Source organism: Mauremys reevesii, linkage group 20 (genome assembly GCF_016161935.1).
Source record: "Mauremys reevesii isolate NIE-2019 linkage group 20, ASM1616193v1, whole genome shotgun sequence".
Lineage (NCBI taxonomy): Eukaryota > Metazoa > Chordata > Testudines > Geoemydidae > Mauremys > Mauremys reevesii.
The window spans coordinates 21,519,476-21,547,187 of record NC_052642.1 but is presented as its reverse complement, the minus strand read 5'-3'; the positions used below and the strand labels follow the sequence as shown (position 1 = coordinate 21,547,187).

The window sequence follows — 27,712 nt, the reverse complement described above, 5'->3', positions numbered from 1 at the left end:
GTGATGTTTCAAGCTGCAAAGTACCATATACAAGGCAGAAGAAATGGTCCTGCCTGGCACGTGCACTTTGGTTGTGCTCTCTCAGAGCACTGAGTACAATGTAAATAAATAAAAATAATTCTTTCATGAGCTTCCTTTTCCCACAGTCTCTAGAGTCTGGGAGAACAGAGACAAGTGATGTGCTGTAACTGCCAGCTGGTCACATGGAAACATTCAGACTGTGAGCTCAGTATCTTACATGGCAATGCAGAAGACCACTCAAGATATTGGGCCTCAAGGGTGTTGTAGGCCCAGCTAAGCGGTGTGCTGATGTGGTTGGGGGGTGCTCTGAATGTCATCCTGCACCGACACTGCTGAAAATAATGGAGGTTACTTTAACTCCAGAGGCTTTGACTCTGCTGGGGGAGGAGGAGAAAGAACTGAAGAGACCACGGGGCATTGGCTGAAGTGCTCTGCGACTGGTGAATGTGAAGTATACCATTGCTGGGAACTTACTGATGGACTGATCAGGCTACGTGTACCACATATTCAGTTGCACTGGCAATTCTTGCATCAAAGGTTCCCTTAATAAGATGTCAACGGATGGAATTTCCCTTCTCATAGTAGGACCCCACTATCCCACAGACAGGGCAAGATATAGCCCACAAAGAAAAGACCACAGTCAGGATCTACCACCCTAATCTCGAATATGCAGCTCAGCATTTTCGCTTCAGGTCTGGCTGTAATGAGTCAATGCAGACCATGTTGGAGAGAGGAATGGAACAAAATTCCCCATCTGCATTAGAGGAAGGAAGCTGAAAATGAATGATCAGTATGAAATCCTTCACCTGTGCATTAATTTTGGTTTTAAGAATACCTTCTCTAAGTTTTGCCAACTCGCCTCATTACTGCTTTGCAGCACCTCCATCTGTTCCAGTCCTGGGTTCACCCACAGTGTAACTGCCACGCAGTGTAACTGGCCTGGCATGGCAGCTGGGTTCCCTATACATCATATTTTTGGAGTGGGAACTAGCGGTTGTCCCAGCACCTTGCTCTCCATCATGATGCAGCCAAGTTAGTCTTCCATCAAGAAGGAGCATGTAGATGAGATCAGAATTACAGCATCAGCTATCAACAATAAATAATTATTGCGTTGGGGTCTCTGACTATCTGCAAGGGGTCTTGTCCAGTGCTGCATCTCTTGGGAGCAATGGCGCATTGAACTGTGCTGCTGAAAACTGGAGCAACAGAGCCCAGCTCTTTAGAACTGGGATGCCTTTGTGCTATCCCTTGGGCTCGTGTTGTGCAGCTGATACTGTGGGTCTTTCTTGTTAACATTGTGGTTAAGCTGGTTCTTGTTTCATTCTGATCTGAGCCTTGCCACAGCTTGGGCATGTGAAGCTATGTGTGGAAAAACTGGCTTTCCTAGGAAGTGGGCTGGTGGTATACGTTTCCGTGACAACTTTGCTCATCTTGGGGCTGATCCCTAAGCCTTGTGACATACTCGTGAGGAAAACCACTGGCTACAGAAAGAGCTAAGATAAAATTTACGCACCTCCCATCAGACCTGAGCCTCCTGTGGTTGGTTGACAGCCTCAAAACTCTACCCCTCCGCATGGGTAACCAGGAGTTAAGAATACAACTTGCAATGTACGGATTGAGTCAAACATTGCCAGTATAACTGCCCTCATTGGCTCTCTAATATGGATTTATTTCTTACTGCAAAATCCATCGAGTCACTTCCTGCTCAAGCGCTTTGCTGCTCTTCCGTTATTCACTGAGTGGCTAGCCAGTGCAGAATCAATAGCTACTCCCTACAAGCAGCCTGGATTCCTCATAGGCACCAGCCAGGATTCCACCTAGGGATGCTCTTTCTCATCATCAGCATGCAGTAGTGAGTGCTAAAAGGAGCACCGTTTCTTTTGCAGTGTAAGATGAATCTTACCTCTGTGTAAGAGCTTTTTAAAATCTTCATTTCACTTTTGCACTCTCGCTAGTGATCACTGGCATTTGCCTGTGCACTGAGGGGCAGTCAGCCTCTGTAAGCTCATCTGGGACCCGTCTATCAGGGCAGCAGCATTTCTTGGGTGGAGCCCCTGCTCAGCATGTGCATTTTCATTTGACTGCAGGTCTTGCTTTTCATTTGACTGCAGGTCTTGCTTTCTGCTGTGCAATTCAGAGTGGCTTGGTTGACTAGCAGCCAGCTAAGGGGTGCCCCCCCAGCTTGAATAGACAGGGGAAAGCTCAGCTGGGGAGCAAAGAATGCCCTCTGGATTCTCCAGGGAGCCAGAAAGGGAGTGTATTTCTTGTAAGGTCTTTTTTAGGACACATTTTGCTTTTGTTTTTAAAGAAAACCTGAAATGCCTTCTGAGTAAATAGGACTGTACATCTTTAAAGCACCGAGAAGGGATGGAAACTGCAGCTGAGAGAGAATTCAGGAACAAGAAGCCACAAAAACGCAACCTGGGTGTGGTATGAGTAATAATCACTTAGCTCTCTGAAGGCTTTGTGGCTGCCACAGTGTTTGTGGGGAGGGCATGAAGGGTGTGTAGGGGACTTTTTGTGGGTGCATAGGGGTGCTTGGCAATAGAATGGGGCCTAAGATGCATGACTGAAGCCCTGTTACAACTTAAAATAAAATGGTTAATATAGACTTTCTTTGCATGTGCCTTTGCGTTTCTCTTGCTGTGAACTGCATGAAAATTGCTTTGTAAACATACACTGCCTAGATCTAAATAAGCTTCTCTGCATCCTAATCTATAGCACGGTGCTTATACTGTGTTCCTGTGATGCTGCCCTGACAGAATAGGGAGCCTGGCTTTCCAACCCTGCAGCATGATATTCCTGAGGACCTGTTAACTCTTTGCAGACAGTGCATGTGCAGAAGGCACAGTTGATGTTGTTTAGCTTGAATTGGTCATGGGTGTTTCCTTGCCTCCTCTTAGCCTCCTCTAAGTCATTTCCTCCTCTAGTGGATCCGTGTGTTCAGCGGGAGCTTGCACAGGTGGGTCTGAGATCTAAGCAGATATTTGTAAAGAGAAGGCTCAAAATGATGGAAAAAGAATACTGGAAATATTAGGCTCTGGTGGGCTGGCCTGGTACTGTAATGGCTAGTGCTCAGCACTGCTGTACAGCAGATCTTGCTTCATTCTCCCTGGCTGGGAGCGCTGAGGCTGCACTGTGCTCAGGCCAGGAGAGCAATAATTACCGGAATAGCTGCTGTACACGGTATGTGCATGTGCCCGGGTTGTTGATCAGAGGGTCAGAGCCCAGGCGCTTGTGGATAGCAGTGGCTGGAGCATGCCACAGCTTTGAGGAGATGTTAGGCCATACACACTCATGCCCCAGTATGTGATGCAGCAGTGCACAAGGAACATACTGTGTGTTAGGCATGAGTTTACCCTGCAAATATATCCCCCTTGCCTACTTTCAAACAAAGAACTTGAGCAAACCTAATGCTCCCTTCCAATGAAGGCCTGTTGTTAATAATCTTATCTCATGGGGCCACTTGGTAGCTAGCCTTTACTGGGTACATTAAGACAAGAGCAATGGTGTCCGTGTCCTAAATGTTGCTATTCCTCCCCTTCCCGTATTGCTGAGTCCTAAGGGATTCCGTGCAGTACATTTTATCTAAGGACCCCATCTGTCAATAGCAGGTGAGGTAATCTCCAAATGGGACATGCTGCCAAGCACACCCTGCTGGTCTGTACTCGCTAAGCTGCTTTTACAACTTCTCTTTGGTTATTTCCCTGCCCCAAAGACTATTTAAGGCCTTGATCCTCCAATCTGATGGGTGCAGGCAAGCTCCTAGACCTGGGCAGAGTCCCACTGAAGTCAGCAGGTCTTTGACGGGACCCACCCACATAGATACAGTTGCAGGTACAGGCCCTTGAATGGTAAAAGTCTTTGGGGCAACGACTGTGCTACCTTCTCTGTCTGCACAGCACTGAGTAAACTCTAGGTGTTCAACAAGTCAATAACGACGTTTCACTGTGCAGATGCTACCAGACCATAGGGATCCCTGGACAATGGTTTGGGAACCTCTAGGTCAGTCCTATGGGGAGCTCTGTTGTTTTGTGAGAGAAGGAAGGAGCAGGGTGGACAAGGATGGACTGCAAGTGAGAGGGCTAATTCAGCTGCAATATCGAATGAATGCTCTCACTCTTTTGCAGATCTGGGAGCAACTTTGATGATCTGAAGCGTCGTCCTACCAGACATGGATACCTCGTACAAGAAGCCAGGCCTGTCACAGAACAGGCTGATAGGTTTGATCGAAACGGATGACAGCATCCAGGAAGGTAGATCTGCAACTGGTGAACAGGGAGAAAATAAAGGGAAGGAAAAACCACCCCTAGAGACTCCTTATCAGAAAGAGAGGAGTGACTTTGATCCAAAAATCATGATTAACTTGAATTATCGACCAGGACTTTCCAGCAAGTAAGTAATTGTGGGATTTGCCCTTGGGAAGCCTTCCATTACTAAGTGAAATTCAAGCTGGTGCCAGAAACTTTGCAAGAGAGTGAAAATGCATGCTTCCTGAGGGGGTGGTATGCAGATGGCGAGGGGTACATACTACCCCTTTCCCCCACACTCGGAGAGGGCACCTCTGTCTGGAACCAGAAGATGCTGAGGCCAATACAAACAAACAAACAAAAAAAGGGGTTGGGAGAGTTAGCTCTCTCTTTGTTCTTTAACTTTAAAGAGTTTAATTCTGCCGTGCCCATCACTCTTCTTACAGTGAAACCATGGCAGCTCTCCCATCATGGGAGACTGGTACATAGTCTCTTGTGGAGTGTCTAAAACGTGGTTAACTCTTCACATTTCTCCAGTAGCCAAAAGGACCCAAATCGGTTTGATAGAGATCGACTCTTTGGTGCTGTCTCGAGGGGTAACCCAGAGGAGCTGGATGGTTTGCTTGATTACTTGAGCAGGACCTCTAAATTTCTCTCCGATTCAAGATATACAGGTAGATACAGGCTCAGTACTCTGGTGATTTAACACAGACATGCCTTGATAGTGGCCTGCATAGCTCAAAGGGTTTGTTGCTCACTTTGAATAAGCACCAAACCAAAAGTCTCTAGGCTCACAACTCCCCCTGCCCACAATACGCCCTTCCACCAAATCAAAAGTTTGGACTCTGAACCTCTTGCAGCCACAAACAAGAGTTGGTGTGGTCTAGGGCTAGAGCACAGGGGTCTGGGTGCTGCTCCCAGCTCTGCCACTGGCCTTGTGTCAGGCAAATCGCTTCCTTTTCCCATGTCTGACTTTCTCCATCTGTGAAATGAAGATAATGATGCTTTTACCCACCTGTGTGCAAAGCACTTTGAGATCTGTGGATGTAAAGTGCCAAGCAGTATGGTTTTTCTAAGCTCTTTGCTTCTAATGCAGGCTGGAAATACTGTGAGAAAGGGATTTTTAATTAATGTATTTAATGCTACATTGAAAGTTAAGTTCTGGGCAAGACGAAAGTGATGGTGCAGTCATGTACAAAGCACAATTATGCCCCTCTCTGTGCTGTCTTTCTCTCTACCAGATGCTGAAACGGGTAAGACCTGCTTAATGAAAGCCCTGCTGAATTTAAAAGATGGGACAAATGCCACTATCCCACTGTTGCTAGAAATAGACCAGAAGACTGAGAACCCAAGGCCACTTGTCAATGCTGCATGCACCAATAGTTACTATGCAGGTAAGGGTTCTCCAGGACTGCGTGTCTGACTTTGAGGTCAATAATCAGCAAGGCAGCAGCTATGGAAAATAATGGGAATTGGATGGATGCGTAATTGATAGTATGCTGGAGTTCTTCGTTTGTGGATTGCGTATACCGATGGCCTGAACACAGGAAAGGGAGCTGGGTATTTCTGAGTTCTAATTCTGTCTCTGATACCTGGAGCAAAAATCTGTCTGGGGATTAGTCCTGCTTTGAGCAGCGGGTTGGACTAGATGACTTCCTGAGGTCCCTTCCAACCCTGATATTCTATGATTTTACCTACTTCTCTGGCCTTGAGCAATTCACTTAACCTCTCTGTGCCTCGGTTCTCTCATCTGAGAAATGGGGGTAATACTGGCTTATTTACTCAGGATTATGGTGAGGTTCTGATGTTAAGGTTTGTAAAGTGCTTTGGAGAAGGAAAAAGATTATGTAGTATTATTCAGTGAAAACGTGTTACATTTAAGAAATGAATGAGTTCTGCCAAGTGGATTTATCCGTTTAACAGCAAATTTCTAAAGAAACATACCCCTGTGTGCATGTATATTACCTCTATCTTTCTAGATCATTATTACTCCTTCATGGTCAGATCTGAGATCTTATCGTAGCTCTAAGAGAAATTACACTGTTCAGCTCCTCATAGTCTTGGGGGAGTTTGTGTCTGACAGCTCATGTGCTCGGTGTCCAAATTGCATTCCCAGTGGTCGCTGTTGCAAAGTCAGCATTTGCCACCAGTTCCCTGCACACAGTATGTCTGGGAGGCCATGATTATTTTACCATATTGACAGTATTGATGTGGGTGATTTGATATGTTGGTGGGGTTTTCTGGAAAGGCCTTTCCTGCTCCATCTGTCCCTGGCTCAATCACAACAAGCTCTGACTGTAATGCCTGTTTCCTTAGGCCAGACTGCACTCCACATTGCCATAGAGAAGAGGCACCTAGATTTAGTGAAACTCTTGGTAGAGAATGGAGCCGACGTCCACGCCAGAGCCCATGGTGAATTCTTCAGGAAGAAGAAAGAAGGAGTGTGTTTTTATTTTGGTAAGCTAGCATTGCAGGCTCCAGCTTGCTATCTGGGAACCCTGCAGTATGTGGAGACACTGTCTCATCCTGCGTTTGCCACTCCATGCATTTGGTGTAATCTCTTCCATCCCATAACTCCAGGTGTCCCATCCTGTTGGGGTAGCTAAACCTCTTCACCAGACTGAGCTCTCCTGTGAACAAGCGGTGCTTGCCTCCTGCTGTTCAGTTGTGTGCACTTGTCCCTGTCTAGGGACATGGGACTGCTTCAGATCTCCCACGTGTGGACTAAGCCCAAAAATAGATGGAGGGACTGGGTGCAGCCAAAGTCTGGCAAAGTGGTCCAGCCGCTCCCAGAAGTAGCGAGGGATTGTTTTTCTATACCAATTAACTACAAAACATCCAAGCCTGAATACAGAGATTCAGCAAGAAAAAGCCCACCACTGTTACAGTAACAAGACTCTGCAGACTAAGATAAATAAATGTTCTTCCTAAACTACTTTTTTATTTTTTTCAAACCCTGCCTCCATCTTTCCAGGTGAACTTCCCCTCTCCTTGGCTGCCTGCACCAACCAGTTTGATGTGATAAAATACCTTCTTGATAACCCCTACCAGAAAGCCAGGCTCCAGGAACAGGATTCCCTGGGCAACACAGTTCTCCATGCCCTGGTGATGATCGCAGATGACACCAAGCAGAATACCGAGTTAGTGTGCAAGATGTATGATGAGATCTTAAAGGCAGGCACCAAGATTAACCCAGCAGAGAAGCTCGAGGAGATAGTGAACCTGGCTGGGTTAACGCCACTGAAACTGGCTGCCAAGAAGGGCAAAGTAGAGGTAAACGCCATGAGAGTGATTCTCTGGGCATGGCTAGAAATAGTGAGGACAGTGGAGTGAGTCCCCTGCCTAGAGGCTGGGTCTGATGTACATGCATCCTACGTTACTGTACATGAGACTCTCCAGGAGTGCCACTGCAGGAGGCATGAAGAAACCCTCTTCCAGACCCTCTCGTTAGGAACTGTGCTGATGTGATCACAGATGGGAGCTCCTGGGCTGGGCTGAGAGTTGTTACTCGTTTGACAGAGCTTATAGAAGCTGTGCTTAGTTTGCCTCAAGTTCTTGGCCAGATCATATATATGACCAAGGACATATCTGCAAAGTGTATGCAGGAAGCAGGGTTACAGGTTTGAAGACAACTCAGGTACGCTGGGAATTTAATTTTACATCCTAATGTATAATTAGTATAATAAACATAAACTTTCCCTTCAGATCTTCAGACACATTCTCCAAAGAGAGATCAAGGATCCAGAGTACTGGCACCTGTCTCGCAAGTTCACTGAATGGACCTATGGACCCGTCCATGTATCTCTCTATGACTTGTCCTCTGTAGATAGTTGTGAGAAAAACTCTGTGCTGAAGATCCTTGCTGAGAGCAGTGACACACCAGTGAGTCCTGAGAATTTATTTAAAATCAAATACAGAATGTCTTTGTCCAGTTTTTTATAGTGTTGTCATAAATTATGTAAATCATGTAGATTAATTTGACATTTCAGATTGTTTTATTTTAGGGAAATAAAATGTGTGAATTTGTTCATTATTAATGATGAGGACTTTACATATATAGTTAATGTTATTAAACCCCTTCAGATTTGTTGCTAATCTGCAATAAGGAAGGAGTTTGAGACATTTATATTCTGTTCCCTGGCGTGGAGCAGTGACTTAGCCTGGATCTCTCCAAATACAGGGCTATAGGACGCAGGCAGTATCCAAGTCCAATAGGATGCCAGCGTCCTTTCATGCTGAGAGTCTGATGAAATAGACATGCAGGGCTTCTGGCCACTGAATTCCAACACTGGATCAAGAAGGCTTTATGGTTATTCTGGATCCTTGATGACATGTTATTTTTTCTTCCTCACCCTAGAATCGATACAAGATGGTGGTTTTGGAGCCACTGAACAAGCTGCTTCAGCACAAATGGGACACATTTGCTGCCAGGAGATTTTACTTGAGTTTTTTCTGTTATTTTATATTCATGGCCATCTTCACGGTCCTTGCTTACCATCGTCCCCTGGAGTTACAGGTAGGACTGGCTTACTTGGATGGGGTGGAGTGAACTTGAATGTTGGGGCTATGGTTTAAGAGGTTTAAAGGGCTTTGGGTGGCTACAGCTCCTGCTGCTGTCTTCATATTCTTGTTTTTATCTCGCAGTCTCCATTTCGAGCAGAGTTCACAGCTATCGGCTTCTTGCAGCTCACTGGACAGATCGTTGTTTTCCTGGGAGGCTTTTATCTCATAATTGCTCAGGTACAAAGATTTCTAACCTATCTGCTCTGAAATAAAACAACCATCCCCATGGCATTGGTACACCACTCTTATTTATTTCCATAATACCATAAATGTGCACGAAGCTTCACAGATAAATGGAAGGAGAGGTTCCTGCCATCAGGTGCTTGCAATATAAGCAGGATATAGCAAGCAAAGGATGACAGAAAGGGAGGATTTGTAAGATGGGCACAATGTAAAAGATCACAAGAGGGGTTTTGTGTTACACAATAGTAAATATACATTAATTATTGGATACACTATATTAAAAAGACACATACAAGATCTATGGCTCAGTTACTATTTCTTTATTGGCTTTCTGTTACCAGGAGCCCTTTTCCATCACTGAAGAGGGATGGTCTGAATTTTTCTGTCATTGGAGCAAATGATATAAATAAAAAGGCAATGAAGAAACCGTTCACTGTGCAGTAGATTATTATCCCAGCAGAGAATAGACTCAGACGTGTCTTGCTGCGTTAACGAACTGTCCCTGTTGATTTCTCTCTTTTTGGATAGATTCTGTACTTTTTGAGGAGATGGCGGAGCCTGAAGAACGTGTTCTCTGATGGCTGCATTGAGGTCTTTCTGTACGTTCTTTAGGTTGTGGGAAATGAAAGTTAATGTGAAATCAAACCTCTGTTAAGAGGCAGCTGAGCTAGCACAAGGTAGCTAGGTGGGTGGTGAGCAGAAATGACCCATTCTCACACATAGCTTGTTCTGCTGCTATGTCATCTTTCCAACCAACTCTTTGCTGGTTTCTTCCACCACTTGCCTCTTGTCATAATCCTAGATTGTGAGCTCTCTGGGTCAGGGACTGTCTTTCGCTTTTTTTCATTTGAACCGTGCCTGGTGCAATAGAGCCTTGACCCTTGGTTGGGGCATCTAGGTGCTACTGTAATACAGATGATAATAATATGAACTTCTTCTTTGAGTGCTTGCTCATATCTATTCCAGTTAAGTGCGCACGCTGCATGCGCGGATGTTGGAAGATTTTTCCCTAGCAGCTACCCATCGGGCTGGCTGTGGGGCCCCCTGGAGTGGCACCGATATGGCGCTCTATGTATGACACTGCCAGCCCGACCCCACTTCAGTTCCTTCTTACCGCCTGTGACAGTTGTTGGAACAGCGGTCTCTTGTTATCAAGTGCTCCGCTACTCCCTAGCTTTCTCTTATCTTTGTACAGAGTTACCTTTGTTAGTTAATTGTTAGTAATTATCTTAGTGTTAAGTGTAGCATAGTAGTTGGGGGCGTCCTTCCCTTCAACGACTGCCTTGCGGGGCTCCGGGGCATGCTGTCCCAGGGCTTCCAACCCTGCAGTTCTTGCAGCAAGCCCATGCCCACGAATCAGCTTGCAATCCTCGGTAGATAGAATTATAACTTGTGGTCTGTGGTCCTTAAGTTCCAAGAACAACTCCCAGGTGGCCTAGTGGACAGAGTACTGGACTGGGACTCAGGAGTCCATTTCTGGCTCCACCAGTGGCTCCCATTGAAATGTAATGCCTTGGGCATTACATTTCGTCTTCCTGTGCCTGAGTTTCCCAGTCTGTAAAATGGGGATAATACACTGACATCCATTTGTAAAGCACATTGAGATCAGTGGTTGAAGAGCACTATATGAGAGCGAGGTGTTTTTGTTAAGGGGAAGAGACTTTATAATTTGTGTGTGTGTGTATTTCTATATGTGATGTGTCTGATTTTCTCCATTTTTATACCAGTTTCACATGTGTAACTCCACTGAAATCAGGCCTGGTGTATGTGAATGTATCTGGTGGAAAAGAGATGAGAGTCAGGCCCAGTATCTCTGAGATTTTCCATAATGTGAACTTTGCTAACGTCTAATGAATCTACAATATATTTGTGCAGAAAGTAGGTTACAGATGGATTTAGATACTAACTCACCTATAACTACAGGGTCTGACTAGCTGCCACTTTATACCCCATTGGGTAATGCTGCAAGATGCAGCTGGCTTTGCCCAGTGTGGCACAAAAAGGATTTGGCATTGAGACTTTCAGCTCACTGTGTGACTATGATTGCTTCCTCCCCTTCCCCCAGCTTGCTCCAGGCATTCTCGCTGCTGCTTTCAGCTGTGCTGTATATTGTGGGTTCAGAAGACTATGTGCCGACAATGGTATTCTCCTTACTGCTGGGATGGGTGAACATGCTGTACTACACTCGGGGCTTCCAGTGGACTGGGATCTATTGTGTCATGATAGAGAAGGTCAGTATGGAGAAACACTCTGTAAGAGATGCTCAGGGACACGAGGCATTGTCCAAATGCTGCAGTTACTGTTCTCCTGTCAGGACCATCACAAACATGCAAGGAGCTAATACGTAGGCTGTGGCCACTGAAATTCCATGCCATTGGAGTATATGTATTCTCTTGGGGGAGGTGGAATGCTGCATGAGGCAGACGACTAGCTCAGTTTGCAGCAGGTTTTCAAATACTGGCTCAGGTCACAAATAAAAATGAGTTTGTTGGGACTCATCTTGGTCCCCCCAGAGCAGCCTGTCACAAAAAAAAATCCGCCCAAACTAAAACACAACACAAAACACAGAGTGGCAGTCTGTTCAGGAGATGTTTCCTAGCATTGGAAAGCCTGGATTGAGGCATATAAGCAGATTTGTGTGTGGTGCTCAGGATTGGAGAAGCATGTCAGAGATGAGGTAAGGAAACTGTTTCTGTTCTTGTTTCATTTAAATTAAGATGGTTAAAAGCAGCATTTTTCTTCTGCAGAGTAAAGTTTTAAAGCTGTATTAAGTCAATGTTCAGCTGTAAACTTTTGAAAGAACCACCATAACGTTTTGTTCAGTTACAAACATTTCAGGGGTATGAACAGTTCCATTCCCGAGGTGTTCGTAACTCTGAGGTTGTACTGTATGTCGTATTCAACCTTTGAAGAGAGCAGGGTCTGAAGGAAAGAACTTAGGGCTGGGAGCCAGGAACTCCTGAGTTCTGAGCTCAACACTGTTACCTATTGCTGTGTGACCTTGAGCAAGTCTCTCACCCTTTTATATCTGCACTGCCTCTGTGATGCTTTCTCGGGGCACTCAGGCCCGAGAGTCATCTTGTTACCCCCTGCCTCAGGGGGAGAAAAACTTGCTGCTGCTAAACTGGGTGCTGGCTCCCTGACACCCCAGTCTCTTAACACCCAAACAATCTGCCCAGAACTCTGCCAGCCTTTACTCTGCATTGCAGTCCCCGAACACCTCAGAAGAGTCTCCCTGTGGTGTCCAGCCCCTGTCACTGGACATTCACAGTAATTACCAAGACCATTGCCTCCAGAGAGACCACGTATCCACCAGCTTGCTTGGTTCAGCTGAGGATGCACTCTTTACTTAATATCACAGTCCTGAGATGAATTTATAATAAAAAGAAAAAGTGTATTTACAAAGAACAGAGAATCACAGATTCAAGTGAGCAAGAACTATGGAAACAGAGATGGTTATAATAAATCAGAAGCATAACACGCATCTAAGAGACTAATATAACCTTGACAGGCTACTCTCCTGTATCTCAAAACATTTCTCGCCCTCAAAGACCTTATGCAGAGCTTGCTGATCTTCATTCAATTTAGGATCCAGGTTGTTGTGAACCACCCCCTTCCTCCAAGGATGTTCCTAAGTGAAATAGATCACAAAATATCATTTTTTCTCTCTTCAAAGTTTGGTTGTTTCTAGAGGCAGGAAAACCCCTGGTGCTCAGATTCCTGTGTGCTCTCCCCTGTTGGTTTCACTCCCTCCCCCCTCCAGTCAAACTGTTGACTTCATATGCAAATAGCACTTCCTCTGTATTGGTTTCAAAATGCTTAGTTTACATTAGAGACAGGGTGGATAGGCCGATCTGCGTCGCTTTGTCTGGTGAAAGCTGCTTATCAACCCTGCCTGGAACACAGATTCTAAAAATATTTTCTGTATATACATACAGCTTTTAAAATAACACCTATACTCGCATCTCTCAATGCTTATGATGACCAGTATGGCGTAAGCTTTCCTTTGGTCCCTCACAACATTCTTTATAGATAAATATGATGACAGCAATGAGTTAGGTGTACTGAGTTTGTCAGGCCTGATAGGTGTTGGTGACTCAGAGCAGTGAACCACCAGTGGGCCTCTGTATCACATCCTCATCTATTGAATGGGAGTAAAACTACTTCCTGAACTGCCTCCCTTGCGAGGGACTGTGGGGATTAATGAGTTAATGTTGCCAGAACTGATGCAGAGCCAAATATCATTATTTGATAGGTGCGCTAGTTTCCTGTTTTCTTGGTGATTTTGTGCTGTCTAAACCTCATGTGAGGTTATTGGTGATTAATAACACTGCCTTTTGCTCTGTCTCCAGACTATACTGAGGGACCTGCTACGCTTCCTCGTGGTTTACGTGATCTTCCTCTTTGGCTTTGCGGCAGGTGAGGATTGACTCAGCACCGTGTTACAGGCAGACCTGCCAGGAGGAGACGTGCCGAGAAACATTCATTGTTCTGCTTTTGTTACAGCTCTGGTCACCCTCACAGGGGGTGCCCCTCCGGCTTCCCAGAACAAGTCTGTTACCCCGGAGGATGGCGATAAAGGCCACGTTGTGTACAGTGGGCTGCTGAGCACCTCCTTGCAGCTCTTCAAGTTCACCATCGGCATGGGGGACCTGGAGTTCCAGGAGCATGTGAAATTCAAATACTTTGTCATGCTGCTGCTGCTGCTGTTCGTGATCCTGACCTACATCCTTCTGCTCAACATGCTGATCGCCCTCATGAGTGAGACTGTCACCAATGTCTCTGGTTACAGCAAGAGCGTCTGGAAGCTGCAGGTAAGTCTGTTGCGCCACTCACCTGGTCTCCAATATAGGCCTTAGAACATATTATGCGCTAAATGTGGGCCTGTGGGAGCCATTTACAACACATTCTCTCCCGCTGTGCATGCACTGGGATATAAGATTTGACGCACGTTTTCACTGAGCTCTAAAGTTCTATTTAAAGTAGTAAAAGTGTAATGAGATCTTTCTCTCTCCACATTTCTATAGTACCCATCACCCTAGTATCTAAAGTGCTGAGATATGTGCCTTCCAGATCTACTTGTAAAGACTGTGACCACCTTAATGGATGGGACTGTACATGTTAAGTGGTGCTTTGTCACTTCCCTGCCTCTGGGAGGGAAGAGGAAGTGACGCTGCGCAAATGGTGCTTGTTGAGGGAAATTAACAGCTGAGTTTATGGGGAGATTTATTCCAGCTCCTCAACCTGGGAGAGCTGATTCTGGTCTTCCAGAGGCTCCATGCAAGCAAGGCCTCCTTACAGATTGAGTGACAGCACCTTCAGCCAATAAAACACTGGATAAAACCCAGCTGCATCACAATACACATCTACCTCAATATAACACGAATTTGGATATAACGTGGTAAAGCAGTGCTCTAGGGAGGCGGGGCTGTGCACTCTGGTGGATCAAAGCAAGTTCGATATAACGTGGTTTCACTTATAAAACAGTAAGATTTTTTGGCTCCCGAGGACAGCGTTATATTGAGGTAGAGGTGTACTTTCATTAGTTGAGCATGCCCTGGAAGCAAAACCATGTTAGGAGACAGATGTTTAACCTTTTTGCAGTGTCATGCTTTTGTTACTTGAGATGTTTCTGTTCATGTATGTGGGGCTCTGTTAAGATTTGTCTGTGTTTTATACCTTCTGTTGGCTTACCCTGGTTTGGAGGAATTTCTAATGTGGTTAGCAGCTCCTTCCATGACTGGTTGGTCATTGCCTGAACTAAGGAAGACCTTGTAAAGTGACACTGGGCAGCACAGGCTGTGCTTAGTCAGTCTGGGAGCTAGAGAGAACTACAGGATCTGTCAGAGTCCAAAATCCCCTTTTATACTGATGGCAGTCCAGTCCTAGCTTTTTCTCTGTCTAGAAAATTACAGAGTTTAGAGTAATTTCTTAAGCCCACAGGCCTAAGAGACGTTAGGGTATTTCCTGGCAGCAGTAACAGAGCCAAGGAACATTCACAAAAGTGCCTTTCCAAGTCGCGATACTTGGCGGATGGGGAAGACTTGATCGGAATTTAGGCTAGCTCAGAACATGGGTTGTGGCTGCACCAGTTACGCTCTAACTTGGACTTGTATCCTCAGAGAGCCATTGCCATTCTGGAAATAGAGAAGTCCTGGCTGTGGTGCCCAAAAAGGAGGCAGAGATCTGGCTGCTTCTTGTCTGTGAGCCTTGATGATAAGAAAGATGAGAGATGGTGTTTCAGGTAAGATAGAAAGTGGAGGCAGCTTCCCACATTCTGAATTCTGTGTGCTGGCATTATGTGTGAATGGGGAAGCCTGGTTTGTTCATGCACATATGTATATGAGAAATGCACCTATGGATACTCGATTATCTAGGAGTGAGTAGGGTAATGTCTTGATTCCCCCCCGCCCCCATTTTTGTGTGTGTGTGGGGGGTGGAAATCAAGACATTACCCTACTCACTCCTAGATAATCAAGTATCTGTAGGTGCATTTCTCATGCTCCCCCATCACCTTTGTATCTAGGCATCATGTAGTGCTGGTACTTCTACTGCCTGTGTTACAGCCAGGAGACTGTCATTCTCTCTTCCACTGCCCCTTTCTCCTGGAATGGGGCCCTTGGACCTGAAAGCTTGATCCTGAAAAGAAGCAGCTGAACTCAGTCTGAGTGGTTTCAATCAGTTGCAGCACACAGCAGTGGAATTACTGAATCAAACTCCCCATGGCCTTGTCTATGCTAGTACTGTACTATTCCTAGCATTGGTTTTGGATGCATGCAACTCCACTGATGTTAGCAATCCTGGATGCTGTGGTGTAATCAAATCTCATGCATTTTACTGACGTGTCATCTTGCGCTGCTCTGAGAAGGTAAAAATGCTGGCAGCTCATCTACACTTGCGCTTCCACCGTTGCTACCAATGGTGGAGCTGTCCTAGTGCTAGACCAGCTGTGGGAAGACCACTGATGTCCACGCACCCTCAGTTTCCTGGCTGTGTGAATGCTGCTTGATAACACCTCTGCAATGTGCTAAGTGAACCACAAAGTGGCAGCACTCCCTTTGTTCATGTAAAGTGTGGGAGACTGGGACTGGGAATATCCCTTATCCTCATTCAACAGAGGGGGCCAGATCCAGAGCGATCTGATAATGACACCAGGACCTTATGGATTGCATTGTGTTACTCCATGCATAGAGACTTTTTGCTGCGGGAAAACTCCTTTAGTTAAGTGGGGTGTTATTATTTAAACACTGGCACTGTTCACAACACAGAGGAAGATACTAACGCAACTCCACAGGACTTACTAGCTAAATAAGAACTCCCTTGGCAACAAAGCCTTTTGTGGTACAGCCACTGCTGCTGTCATTAGTGCTGTGCTGTGCTGATGAGACCACCATCCGTCAGAATGGATGCCACTGAGATGCAGCCTTGGTACGCAGCTGTATGGTCAGAATGTTTTGCCCCCGGGCCTCATTGTCTACTGGCTGATGGGGGAAATTGTTCTATTTTCTGTCTCCAGAGTGGAGGAGATTAACTGGGCCAACTGGGAAAAGGAGCTGGGAGTCATCAAGGAGGATCCTGGGAACTCCAGAGACTTGGAAATAGAATCCCTAGGTAAGACATCCCAGGGCTGAGCAGAGGATGTCAGCCCCTTTTCTACTACCTACTGGGCAAATGCTTTGTGCACTTTGCCTGTTATCTATTTGGTGGACTCTATGTGCCAGAAATTTCAGCTGGGCTTGCCCTCACCCCCAATACACCCAGTGAAACTGCTGTCTATCAAGTGTCCTGCAGCCTTGGCACCTTCATTTGTGATCTGGCCAGTGCGCACAGTCTAAGTAGGTTTGGGTCTGTTCAGTACTTGAATGGTGGACACCTTAAGAAAAATAATGTTCTGTAGTAACTGCTGTTAAAGATTCAGTTAAGTGCCTTCAAGTCCAAACTAAACCAATGACCCAGGTGTTTCCCTTTACAGGAAATGTAAAAATAAGGTCCAGACCCAAGGTGTTGCTAAAGGTCCCAGGGCACATTCAGCAAAAGTCGGGGTGTTCACCTTGGCAAATTCTAACTTGTAGAATCACATGCTACTTGCCTGAACATCCTTTTCACGTTCAAGTGGATACAGTCGTTCCCCCGTCCTAAGCTGTGGTGCAGCGTTACTGTGCATGGTTAAGCAGCCCTACACTGAAAACAAAGATTTGTTCCTTTCAATGAAAATATCCTTGTTTGCTTTAATCTGCCAGGTCTTGTGTAGTAGCCCCATCAGGATTAACCCAACCCTTTCACTGTTACATCTTTGGTTGGTCTCCAGATGCTGGCCTAGAGGGAGTGGGATGGGGAAGTTTACAGCACTTCAAAAATGCCTCAAATAGAATTTTTTTAGTTTTCAGTAAATCTGCAATAGCCCCAGGACCGGCTCAATACCCTCCTCCTTACCTTTGACATCTCCCTGCTAACTAAGGGCCACCATTGTTCTGTCTCCTGTTACAGTGAAGAAAGTGCGGGACAGGATGTCACGGGGGCAGGCAAACTCAGCAGAACTGGAGGAGCAATTGCCGTTACATCCATTAGCCAGTGACTGAGATGAGGCCACCAGAAGAGGACAAGCCAAGAGACTGTAGCATGTTCTCGGCATTGGATCCTGTTGTTGCTCCCATCCCAATGAATTCTTCATTCTATGGTGCCACTAATATTGAGATGGAAAAGTAATCAGTATTAACATGTCTCATCAAAGACTGTGTTTCAGTCTGTTGCTTTTATGCATACAAAGTACTTCCTTTGAAGAAATCATTTCTGTTCAACTTCTTCTGCCTGATACTTTCTTCCTACAGTGCTTAAAAAGAGGATGTGTGTGTGAGAGAGATTGGGGGTGTGTATCCTGGATGGGATGGCTTTGTAATCTAGGCCTCAGGTTTGAAATTTCTCCCTGGAAGCCTGGGTTAAAATTTCAGCTGGGTCAATTTAGCCCTTCATGCTGGTGAGACAGAAAAATTTAGTTCCATGCAGCTCAATGTGTGTAGATTTTTTGGATGATACTTTTCCAAACACAGGCCCTGTGTGCTGACAGCATAAGATACCATGTACTTTGTATGAGAACAGAAGTTTGTCCTAGTGTTTGTGGCCAAAAATATTTTCCCTTCTGCACTGTTATCCTCAGTTTCATATGTGACTGCATTTCAGGCAATCTGTCTGGGAAGTGCTTTGGAATTAAAGGTGCATAAAGCATTGTTCAAAGTTTCTGACTGCATGACGGGTGGCTTGTATGCAAAACAGTGTGTGTCACTTTGGGAGGTATGTTAAGAGGTATTCAAGCTCAGTGCAAAAGCTTCTATCTCAGCAACGTTGGCAAATCTAGGCATTTTGACAGCCACAGAACCACTGACCTATATCTGAACTGAAGGTGGCAAAATCACTTGAAAGTTGTATGCTTTGCTAGCAGCTGCACTAAAAGCTCTTTCTATTGAAATTGTGACTTAGAAATGCAAATTTATATGACATCCCTTCCCCACAGATGTGCTCTTCTTGAAGTGAGAGCCGCTGAGCACTGCATATCAGAGCTTCCTGAAGATGCAGGGACTAATGCAACCTGTGCCTTTTTCACCCTTCTTAAACAGCTTCCTGTTGGGTCTTAGTGGGCTTCTGTCATGCTCCAAATGGTTGCTAAGATTATGTTGATTTTCACATGCTGACCACCTCAGACAGGGAGAGAAGCATGCTGTGAAATTCTGCTGGAAAGCAGGAAGAGAAATAATGCCTCAGTTTAGTCCTCTGTATAAAAAAAGTGGCAGCTTGAAAACTTTCCTTACGGTATCAAGTGCACCAGGGGTGTTTCACTGAAAGAGTTTGTCTCAGGGGTTTCTAGAGCTCCACGTACACACTACCTGGAGCAGGAGACCCAGCAGTGGAGGAGCACAGGGGATGATGTGCTCCGAGTCAGGGTTGGACTGTGTTGGCAGAGTTGGGCACAGCCCCTGCTTGCCCTAGGCCTGGCTCAAGCCAGTGCTGTCGGACCCTCATTTTCCTGAGCACTGAAATGTGACAGAGGGTGACCTCCAGCCAATTCCTGCATCCACTTTTGAAATTGTAAATGCCTCATCTTGGTTTCCAATTCATCTTTGATCAGCGGGAACAGCCAGAGGCAAAGCTCAAAGAAGCATTTTAATACTAAAATGTTGGGGAAAGTGGGTACGCACTATGGCAGATTCGGCAAAGCAAGACCTGCCATTTCAGATCTCTGCCTGGAGGCGGAACAGGGAAACCAGGCAAGTTGTCACACCCCGGGCATCACTATCTGCTGCCTCTTACGGGTGAACGTGGCAAAATCACTTTAAAGTTGTATGCATTGCTAGCGGCAGCACTAAGGGCAAGAAGCTTTACTGGTGCTGGGAAAAGCTCTGTTTCCTTAGTTCCCGTCTCCCCATGGAGCCGTGTATTTGAAAAGGCAGGTACATACAGAATCTTAAATGTTTTACACATTCATTTATTTTATTGATTCTTCACATTTTACAACTTGAGCTCTTAGTCGGAGGAAGCCGAAGGTGTATCTGTCACACCAGCAGGATTAATGTCCTCTGTAAACAAAGCATAACCCACAATAAACTGGGGTGAAGAGCCCTCTTTTCTAAGGGAATCTGCTTCCAATGCCTTCTGAAGAAGACCAGAGTAAGAAATTATTAGGAGCTACAGTTATCCTAATGCTGAGTCAGAGCAAGTTTAATCATTTAACCTCCCACCCTTAAATCTTCTGAGGCAAAAAGAAATCAGTAAATCACTAAGGAAAAACTGAAGGGGGAGAGAATGGATCTTCAGATCTCCTTTCAGGAGGTCAGAGTGCTGTAGGATTGGCTATTCTTATGTAGAGCCTCAGAGAGCTCCCCCCACTCTTACTATAACCTACTTTCCATTCTCTGGTTTGTGGCTAGCAGAAGGAAGCTTTGAAACCCAACAAGCCCGGGGGGCTCAGCCCCTGAGAGAAAGAGAAGCTTTGAAAAGCTAGACACTGCAGCCGAGTCTGCATGAGCTGCAGGGAGTTAGTTCTGCACCAATTCAGCTTGCAGACCTCTGATGCAAGTTGTCTTATGACTAGCAGTGAGCTTTGCAACCACCGGGAATACAATTATATTCTAGAAAAGGTTGGGGTTTTTTTAAAATGGGTCCTCTGGAGCTTTTAAAAACTCTTCATTTCTGAGAAGGCTTCAGACCTGATGACTGTCTGAGTCACAGTGTGGCCAGACAGACAAGGATACTGTGTGTGTGTGTGCGTGAGACTATCACACCCACTGACTAACACATGCTTCATGCTCTCTTCTGACTTAATTTCTTCTCTGTGCAAAAGGAGCAGGCAAATATCTGTGAAACTGGAATAATGCTGCCCCTCTGTGCCACGAAGCTTAGTTGTTGAACATTTATAAAGCACTTTGTGATCCTTTGGGGTACAGGAGCTAAGAAAGAGCAAAGTAATAATATACTAACCTCCTTTGGTATTGGGTGCGTTTTTCTCTCCCAAGAATGTTGGGTATAATAAACACAGAAGCTGCAAGCTGGGAAAGACCATCCTGTTTCTAGAAACGCTCCCTCTACTTCCCTGCCTTTCTGAGTGATTTCAGATGTAATGAGACTTCTCTAGCCCCTGAGCATTGCCAGTCTGTGGGGAAACCAGGTCTCTGCCAACATGAACCAGTTAGTTGCGGCTATTTCTGTGCAGCTGGAATCCAGGAGCTCCGGGAAGGAGAGTGGGGGCGGGGGACAGCAGGTGGAAGGGGTTTGCTCTGGCCCAGGGTCCCACAAACTCCTAATCCACCTCTGGGTCAGAGTAGCATGCAGCACTGTTATTGAACATATACTGTCCCTTCCGACTCCTAGGCCTTGCCCCTGTGAACTGTGGTACAGACACCCCAAAAGGGGCGACACTAAGAGCAAAGGATGGCCAGCACGGGGGGTGGAAGTGATAAGGTTTCCTTTCTTTAGTGTGTCCTACATTTTCAGTAAACTTCCCTTTCAAGAGCCAACATTTCTGATACTAACAATACACTAACCAGAGAGAGAGAAGCAGCGTTGTGTGGGAAAGAGGAAAACCTAGGTCTAAAGTGAGCGATGTCTGTAATGAGGCACATCTGAAAGGTGACGTACCTTTTAAATCCCTGCTTGTGTGTGTTGAAGTTTATTCCACTCTGTTACCAGGACATTTCCATAGGATGATGTCACCTCCAGGTAGCTAGCATGGAAAGTGAAGATGGATAGTGCGAATACCTCAGTTAGCAGCTTTCAAAGGTAACCCACAAGGATACCCTAGTGATGGCTACAGATAGACCATTTTTACCAGTGCCTCTGTCTGTAGTTTGTTGTCTTTATATTTAAATGTAATTTTGCTAGCGTATACGCTGAAACCCGAATGAGGAAACCCACAACAGACTTGCCTGTGTCTCGGCAACCAGCAGTCCTGAGAGAGTCATCTGCAGGCAGAGTGGAGATATTGTATCTACAGTCTTGCATCGTTCAGGTGAAAGCCAGGAACAGAGTTATGAGGTCCCTTCCATGCCTTTTCTTTTTAATAAGTAAGTGAATTTTATTTAGTTTTTGCCCACCTAAATTAGAAAACGTAAGTCTTGGACTGTGAAAAGAAAGTTGTGAATCTGAGGACTCAAGGTGGTCGCTTAATCTGACCAAGTAAAGTGCTTTATGCCTGCAGCGTATTTTGGAAGTTTCAAGGTTTCAGCACTTGTGTAGATACACTGTGTAAAAGTTCTTGTTGCAAAATTACTGGTTTTCTAGTATTTCAGCATGATCAGCAAATGGTGGGGGTGGGAGTGAGTATTTCAATGTCTTGTACTTCTTGCAATTCTCCAGAAAAAAGTTAATATTAGTGAAATCCACTGGGCTCAGCTGTATTACGGGGACAGACAGGTAGGTGCTCAGATACTATAGTGGTGAGGATCATGTAAGTGCCTGGGTATATAGACACTATATAATCATGATGAATCAACTGAGAAAATTCTGCTCTCATTTACATTGGTAAAAAGCTATATTTAGTCAGTGAGGTTACTATCTTTCCACTGTTGTAATGGAGAGCTGAGTGTGGACCAATGTCTTTATGTCCATCAGCTCCCCCTTTTATAAGCATCCTTAGGGATACATGTCCGTGCACCAATCAGGGAATGCATTCAGAAATTCATTGCCCATGGAGATTTGACTGGCTGAACTCTGATCAAGTGTTCTGAACTTAGTATTTAGTATAAAAAGAGAACCTCTTTCTCAGCCCTTTATTTGGAAATAAGGATTGATAATATAATCAGGAGGCAGATATGAATTAGAAAATTTACTTTGAAATTCTAGAAGTAAGAAGTTAAATATAAATGAGGACAAATAGCTGTTTAAAAACCTACAGACTTTTGACATTTTTCAGTACTTCAGAGAAGCCACAGAACATCATTGTTACAGAGACTGTTATAAGACCCTGTTTTCAGTTGCTTATAACTTTTGCCAAACTTTAACCATTCAGGTTGACATTTTCCATGCTAAGCTGGTGATTTATTTTGTGAAAGTTTCAATAAAACTTGTTCAGTCATTTCTGAGAATGAAATTAGTGACAAATACAGCGTTTTGCTCAGCTTAGAGAATTCTTACAACCGTCTAGTTGAGTGCCTCTGTGTTTTGGAGCAGGGACTTGAAATTTGTCAGTGGAGGTCAAAGATATTCTGTTTGCCATCCCTGTGAAAATTCTCCCAAATTTGTCCAAACAACAAGCCTCTGTAAAATCACAGTTTGCACATACTCTTTAGAGACTTGCTGCAGTTTGTCAGCTAAATTCTCTGAAGATTGCATTTGTATTGATCCTGCTCCATCCCTATGCAGTTCTTCTGTGCTGAATGGACTGCACGTGCCTATCTGCATAGAGCAGTGGCTTTCAACCCTTTTTAATTTAAAAAATTTTTTGAATGGAGGTGCGGACCACTTTGGAAATCTTAGACATAGTCTGCGGACCGCCAGGAGTCTGCAGACCACAAGTTGAAAACCACTGGCAGAAAGCCATTCAGGATGCTTCATTTCCAGGCTGCTCCCTGCAGCTACTTCCCGCAGGAGCTCGGAGCTCTTTTGTCACCAAGTGCCAGAAGTGAGACCCGGGAGACTGTCTCCTGTGTTTTCCATGTCCCTGCCGTTGGCACCCAAGCAGCTTGGAGGAGAAGGTGGAATCAGCCTGATTCACATGAAGCAAGGAAGTAGGGGATAAAAGGGGAGGGAGTAGCAACCTTAATTCAGCTCCCTTCTGCATATGTATTTTGTTCCAATCTTGACGTGATCATATACAGTTTCCTCCACAAGACCCCCTGCCTTATTCAGTGCACTGGCTGGACCATGCTCTAGGGATGAATCAGGGTTGTGTAGGAGACTGTTGTTTATAGAACCCCCTTCCTCATCTGTGGCAGAAGTTGGAAGGTGTGTAGTGAATGAGTCAGGAGAATGCAGGAAGAGAGAGGATGGTCACATGGTTAAGGCAGTTGAACGCTGCCCAGGAAAACTGGACTGGCCACTTGTGTTCCTTATTTTATGGGTGCCCAACCTGAGACTGTGAAGGACTCAAAGCTGCAACTGAAGTAGGGGGGAGGGATAGCTCAGTGGTTTGAGCACTGGCCTGCTAAACCCAGGGTTGTGAGTTCAATCCTTGAGGGGGCCACTTAGGGATCTGGGGCAAAAATTGGTCCTGCTAGTGAAGGCAGGGGGTTGGACTCAACAACCTTTCACAGTCCCTTCCAGTTCTAGGAGATTGGTATATCTCCTATTATTAAGTTGTCTGGAGGAGGGCTTTGACCATATAAATCACTATAAAAATGCTAAACACACTGAGAAATCAGGCCCAGGGCATCTCATGTTAGGCACATAAAATTAGTGGACATTGACAATTTTGGCTTTAATCTCTCTGTGCTTCAGTCCCCCATTAATAAAATAGGGCTAATCCTACCACTGCCCCTCACAGGTGTGTGAAGATAAATTCACAGCTGTTTGTGAAGCACTCAGATAGCACAGTGAGGATACCTTAGAAGAGTTCATGAGGAAATAAATAATTTGCAGGGTTTGGCTGGTGTATGGTGAATAAGTCTTGAGGCCACACCCTGAATGATGAGGATAAAAAGAAATATTGCCTAACTACTCACAGAGTGAGCATCCTGGTGCATTGAATGAGGCAGGGTTCCCTTGGAAAAAAAAGTATGTGTATCAGAATGCATAATCCTAAGGGGGTCAAATTAAGGGTGCACAGGTAACATTAATTCTGGCATTTCCTAAATTCTGAGTGATTGGCTTTGCAACCTTAATGTTCTTTAAACATCATTTTTGTGTGCATGTGTTAGACTGCATGCATCTGAAATAGTTTGTATAGGTCAGCCATTGAAGAGTAGAGTATTGTCTGTTAGGTGTATTCCCGGATACTAACATTAGGTTAACATACTCAAGCTTGGAGTTATAAGTCACTTTCATCTTTATTATCCATGTAAACACTGCATGGAGATTTCTACAATACTAATTAAAACTCCCAAACTCCTACCCTGCCTAGACCTAACTCATATAACTTGAACTAAAATGGAATAACTGGCAGTGACCTCTATCCCATCTTAGCCTACAACAGAGCTCCTCTCTTCAGTGCACTTTGGTATCCTCTGTCACCCTGTTTTGTGCCTGTGGATTTTATTATCAGGTGTTAGCCTACAGAAGCTGGGCTCAGCTCTGGGTCTGAGCATGTCCTGGTTATGTGCTGAGGAGTTTTCTAGCAGTTCTATCCCTTGTATATAAGCTCTGTAGCTATTTTGCCCATACAGAGAAGACCACGTCCATCATGCATCAGTTAATATGTGATGTACAAGTTTTTTTATTTATTTTAATGAAAACATATTTTCTGAGCCCTGTCTGAACATTAATTCCTCACTTCTCAGAACACCTGTGGGAAGAAGATCAGTTTTAGCCTCTTTTTAAGAGTGGGGAGATTAAGGCACAGAAAGGAAGTGACTTGTTTATACAGCAAGTCATTGGCAGAGCTGTGTTTAGAATTTAGGAGTTCCTGGTTCCCAGCTCTGTGTTCTTTCCTCCAGCCCTTGCTACCTCCCAGTTTTAAGCAATTCCATGGCATTATTCATAAGAACTGAGGTTTGCCCCATGGCTGTAGTTTCGCCTTTCCCTTCTGCTGGTGGGCTGTGTGCACTGGTTGTCTCTGTGACTACCGCAGAGATGGCTGCATTTCAGGGGGGAAATGATTCTAATGTAGTTTTATAAAGCATTTCTGATGGAAGGGGCCTTATAAGCATACTGTATTATTAGACATGCATTACGCCAGGGGTCGGCAACCTTTCAGAAGTGCTGTGCCGAGTCTTCATTTATTCAATCTAATTTAAGGTCTGTTCTATAAGTCTATAATATATAACTAAACTATTGTTGTAGGTAAAGTAAATAAGGTTTTTAAAATGTTGAAGAAACTTAATTTAAAATTAAATTACAATGCAGAGGCCTCCCCCCTCCTCCCCCTGGTGCAGCAAACTGCACAAAATGCTCTAAATGGCCTAGGTGTGAGTTATGGAGCTACAGTCACAGTTAAGAATCGTGTCTCCTCGAAGTGTGATTATCGTCTGTTGGAGCGGTTTGGCAGGAAGGAGCCCATACAAGCCTGATGTTGACAAAGCCTGTGAGACAAATGCAAAGCCAATGATAAACATGATATAGACGAGGCCGTGGTCTCAGTCCCCTCACAATCTCAGGAGAGAAATCAGTGTTCACAGGACTGCAATAAGTACAGATGCCTCTCCTAACCCAGACTCCCGGCCTTTTGAATTTTGCTCATGGCTGATTCTGTTGGCAAGGATTTCACAACACATTGTGAACTCCAAGCTACCTTTCCTTCCTGCATATGTGGGCAGGTTATGTCATTATTTTCCACTATACAGTTTCTTGCAACTCTCTCTGAAGCAGACAGGCTACTAGACTAGGCAAATCACTGGTCTGATATAGGACAGCAGCTGCTCTGTCCTTGGTGTCACCGTTCAGGGCAACTGTATTTTCCCTACTGTAGGCTCGTCTCCTTAGCTGTCACCTCTCTTGGGCAAAGACCTCTGCCTCTCTCCCTTCTGACCAGGATTTTTCCAGCCTGCACAGTTCCCTGCCTACACTGCGAGTTCTTCACCAAATCAGACTGCCTAAGCTGGCCTGCTTTGCTTTCTTCTCAAAGGGTAAACACTGCATGATTGCCCACAGTTAGTTCCCGTACAGCCCTTTCTAAGCAAGTTTATTCTAGTTCATTTATTCTTAAAGTGAAAGCATGACAGAGAAAACACATTAAAACAGGAAAAGAATCTACACACATGCTAATAAACTTAACAGAGATCATCCCCAACTCCAACAAGGGCTTTGGCAGTGATCAGTCCTTCAACCCGTACCAAGTGATTTTTTTGTGGTTAAAAATTCATGACAGCTGCTAGCTCAGAACATGCACATCCATTAATCTGAGCTCCTTTATGCAGCTCAGGGTTTTATCTTTAGAGTCTGGGAAGAGACAATAAGTGGATGATGGTTTCTCCTCATGGGGTAGCTTCAAAAGGTTGGGTCTGGAGATGAGAATTTGCATTCACCTCCTTCCAAGTATTTCCCACCCACTTTTGTCCCAAAGGGTCTTCTTGTCTAGCACATTCTTTAAAATAGTTCTTTGAAGCTCATAAACCCTTCCCAGGGTTTACATTGCTCACATCTACCCCCTAGAGACACTACGTACAATTCCACAATAATACGTAAACTTTGCATTTTGAATAAATGGACTGCAAAGCTACGTAAACTTAATTCAGTAAGGTTTTTCAAAGATATTGCAGGAAATTACCATATCTGTCACACTAGGTTCACCTTCTCAATGGCGAGAGACCAAATTCAGGCCTGGTGTAGATGGGCGAAATTTCCTATGTTTCAATGGGAGTAGGACCCACTTTTTTGAATTTGGCCCCAGGATCCTCCGAGAAACTACAGCTTCTGTTATGTTAACCCACAATGTGAACTGACGATCATCTCATACAGCATGATAAACTCCCACAGAGCTCTCCCCACATAAGTAAATGTTTTCCCTATCTTGGGAGCATGACTTCTGAGTTAAACAAGATGAACAAACCTAAGCCAAGAGGTGGGACAATGGCTATGGGGAGGGAGGATCAGTGAAGAGGGTAGGAAGGATTGGTGGAAAAGGTTAGTTTGAAGGAGCTGAGAGATAACCAAGAGACTGCTCCTAGTTTTGGGGATACAGCATGATAGAAGGTCCTCAAATCCAGGCTATGTCTAAATTTTGCTGGTTCTTTCTGCATAATAGCTATGATATTGCCTTTTCTATCCACCTACCCAGCTAAAATGCTCATCATTTTGCATCTCGATTACTGCAACATCCTTTTCTTGGGTCTTGACAAGTGTAATCTCGCCTCGCTCATATCCCTTGAGAATGGTGCTGCAAAGATCACTTTCCTAACCCATCACTTTGATCATATCACCCCTTTCTTTGAATCCATCCACTGGGTCCCTCTTCTCTGTTGCCTCAAACATAAGCTGCTTGTCTTCACTTCATGGCCTATCTCCCCCCTACCTACCATCTCTCACTCGCTATCGAAATGTCGACTCCCACCTCCCCTATGATGCCAGCCTCCGTCGCCTGCTTCTTAAGTTTAAAACAAGCCCCTTTGGGCTCTCTC

General features: G+C 44.9%; 2 protein-coding genes across 16 annotated transcripts in view; both read left to right on the top strand.

Annotated features, from left to right (window-relative positions):
• LOC120387326 (transient receptor potential cation channel subfamily V member 2-like) overlaps positions 1-17,815 on the top strand; it is a 29,968-nt gene extending 12,153 nt beyond the window's left edge. For 5 of the 14 annotated variants that reach the window (XM_039507907.1, XM_039507898.1, XM_039507909.1 and 2 more), the window contains 15 exons: positions 4,152-4,416; positions 4,809-4,945; positions 5,513-5,665; positions 6,588-6,728; positions 7,246-7,544; positions 7,977-8,153; positions 8,629-8,787; positions 8,916-9,011; positions 9,546-9,616; positions 11,083-11,248; positions 13,370-13,436; positions 13,524-13,831; positions 15,140-15,261; positions 16,534-16,628; positions 17,505-17,815. In XM_039507907.1, coding sequence (XP_039363841.1) covers positions 4,196-4,416; positions 4,809-4,945; positions 5,513-5,665; positions 6,588-6,728; positions 7,246-7,544; positions 7,977-8,153; positions 8,629-8,787; positions 8,916-9,011; positions 9,546-9,616; positions 11,083-11,248; positions 13,370-13,436; positions 13,524-13,831; positions 15,140-15,261; positions 16,534-16,628; positions 17,505-17,596 — 2,304 coding nt within the window. In that variant the 5' untranslated portion in view covers positions 4,152-4,195 and the 3' untranslated portion in view covers positions 17,597-17,815. Of the gene's footprint in view, positions 1-1,562; positions 1,931-2,329; positions 2,500-2,924; positions 2,984-4,149; positions 4,417-4,808; positions 4,946-5,512; positions 5,666-6,587; positions 6,729-7,245; positions 7,545-7,976; positions 8,154-8,628; positions 8,788-8,915; positions 9,012-9,545; positions 9,617-11,082; positions 11,249-13,369; positions 13,437-13,523; positions 13,832-15,139; positions 15,262-16,533; positions 16,629-17,504 lie in introns of those variants that run through there. The other 9 variants (XM_039507899.1, XM_039507904.1, XM_039507905.1 and 6 more) reach the window with 9 other exon arrangements.
• A 3,223-nt stretch (positions 17,816-21,038) lies between these two features.
• The window catches only part of ITGAE (integrin subunit alpha E), a 55,420-nt gene continuing 48,746 nt past the window's right edge, over positions 21,039-27,712 (top strand). For both annotated transcript variants that reach the window (XM_039507483.1, XM_039507482.1), the window contains exons 1-2: positions 21,039-21,284; positions 21,387-21,568. In XM_039507483.1, coding sequence (XP_039363417.1) covers positions 21,247-21,284; positions 21,387-21,568 — 220 coding nt within the window. In that variant the 5' untranslated portion in view covers positions 21,039-21,246. The remainder of the gene's footprint in view (positions 21,285-21,386; positions 21,569-27,712) is intronic.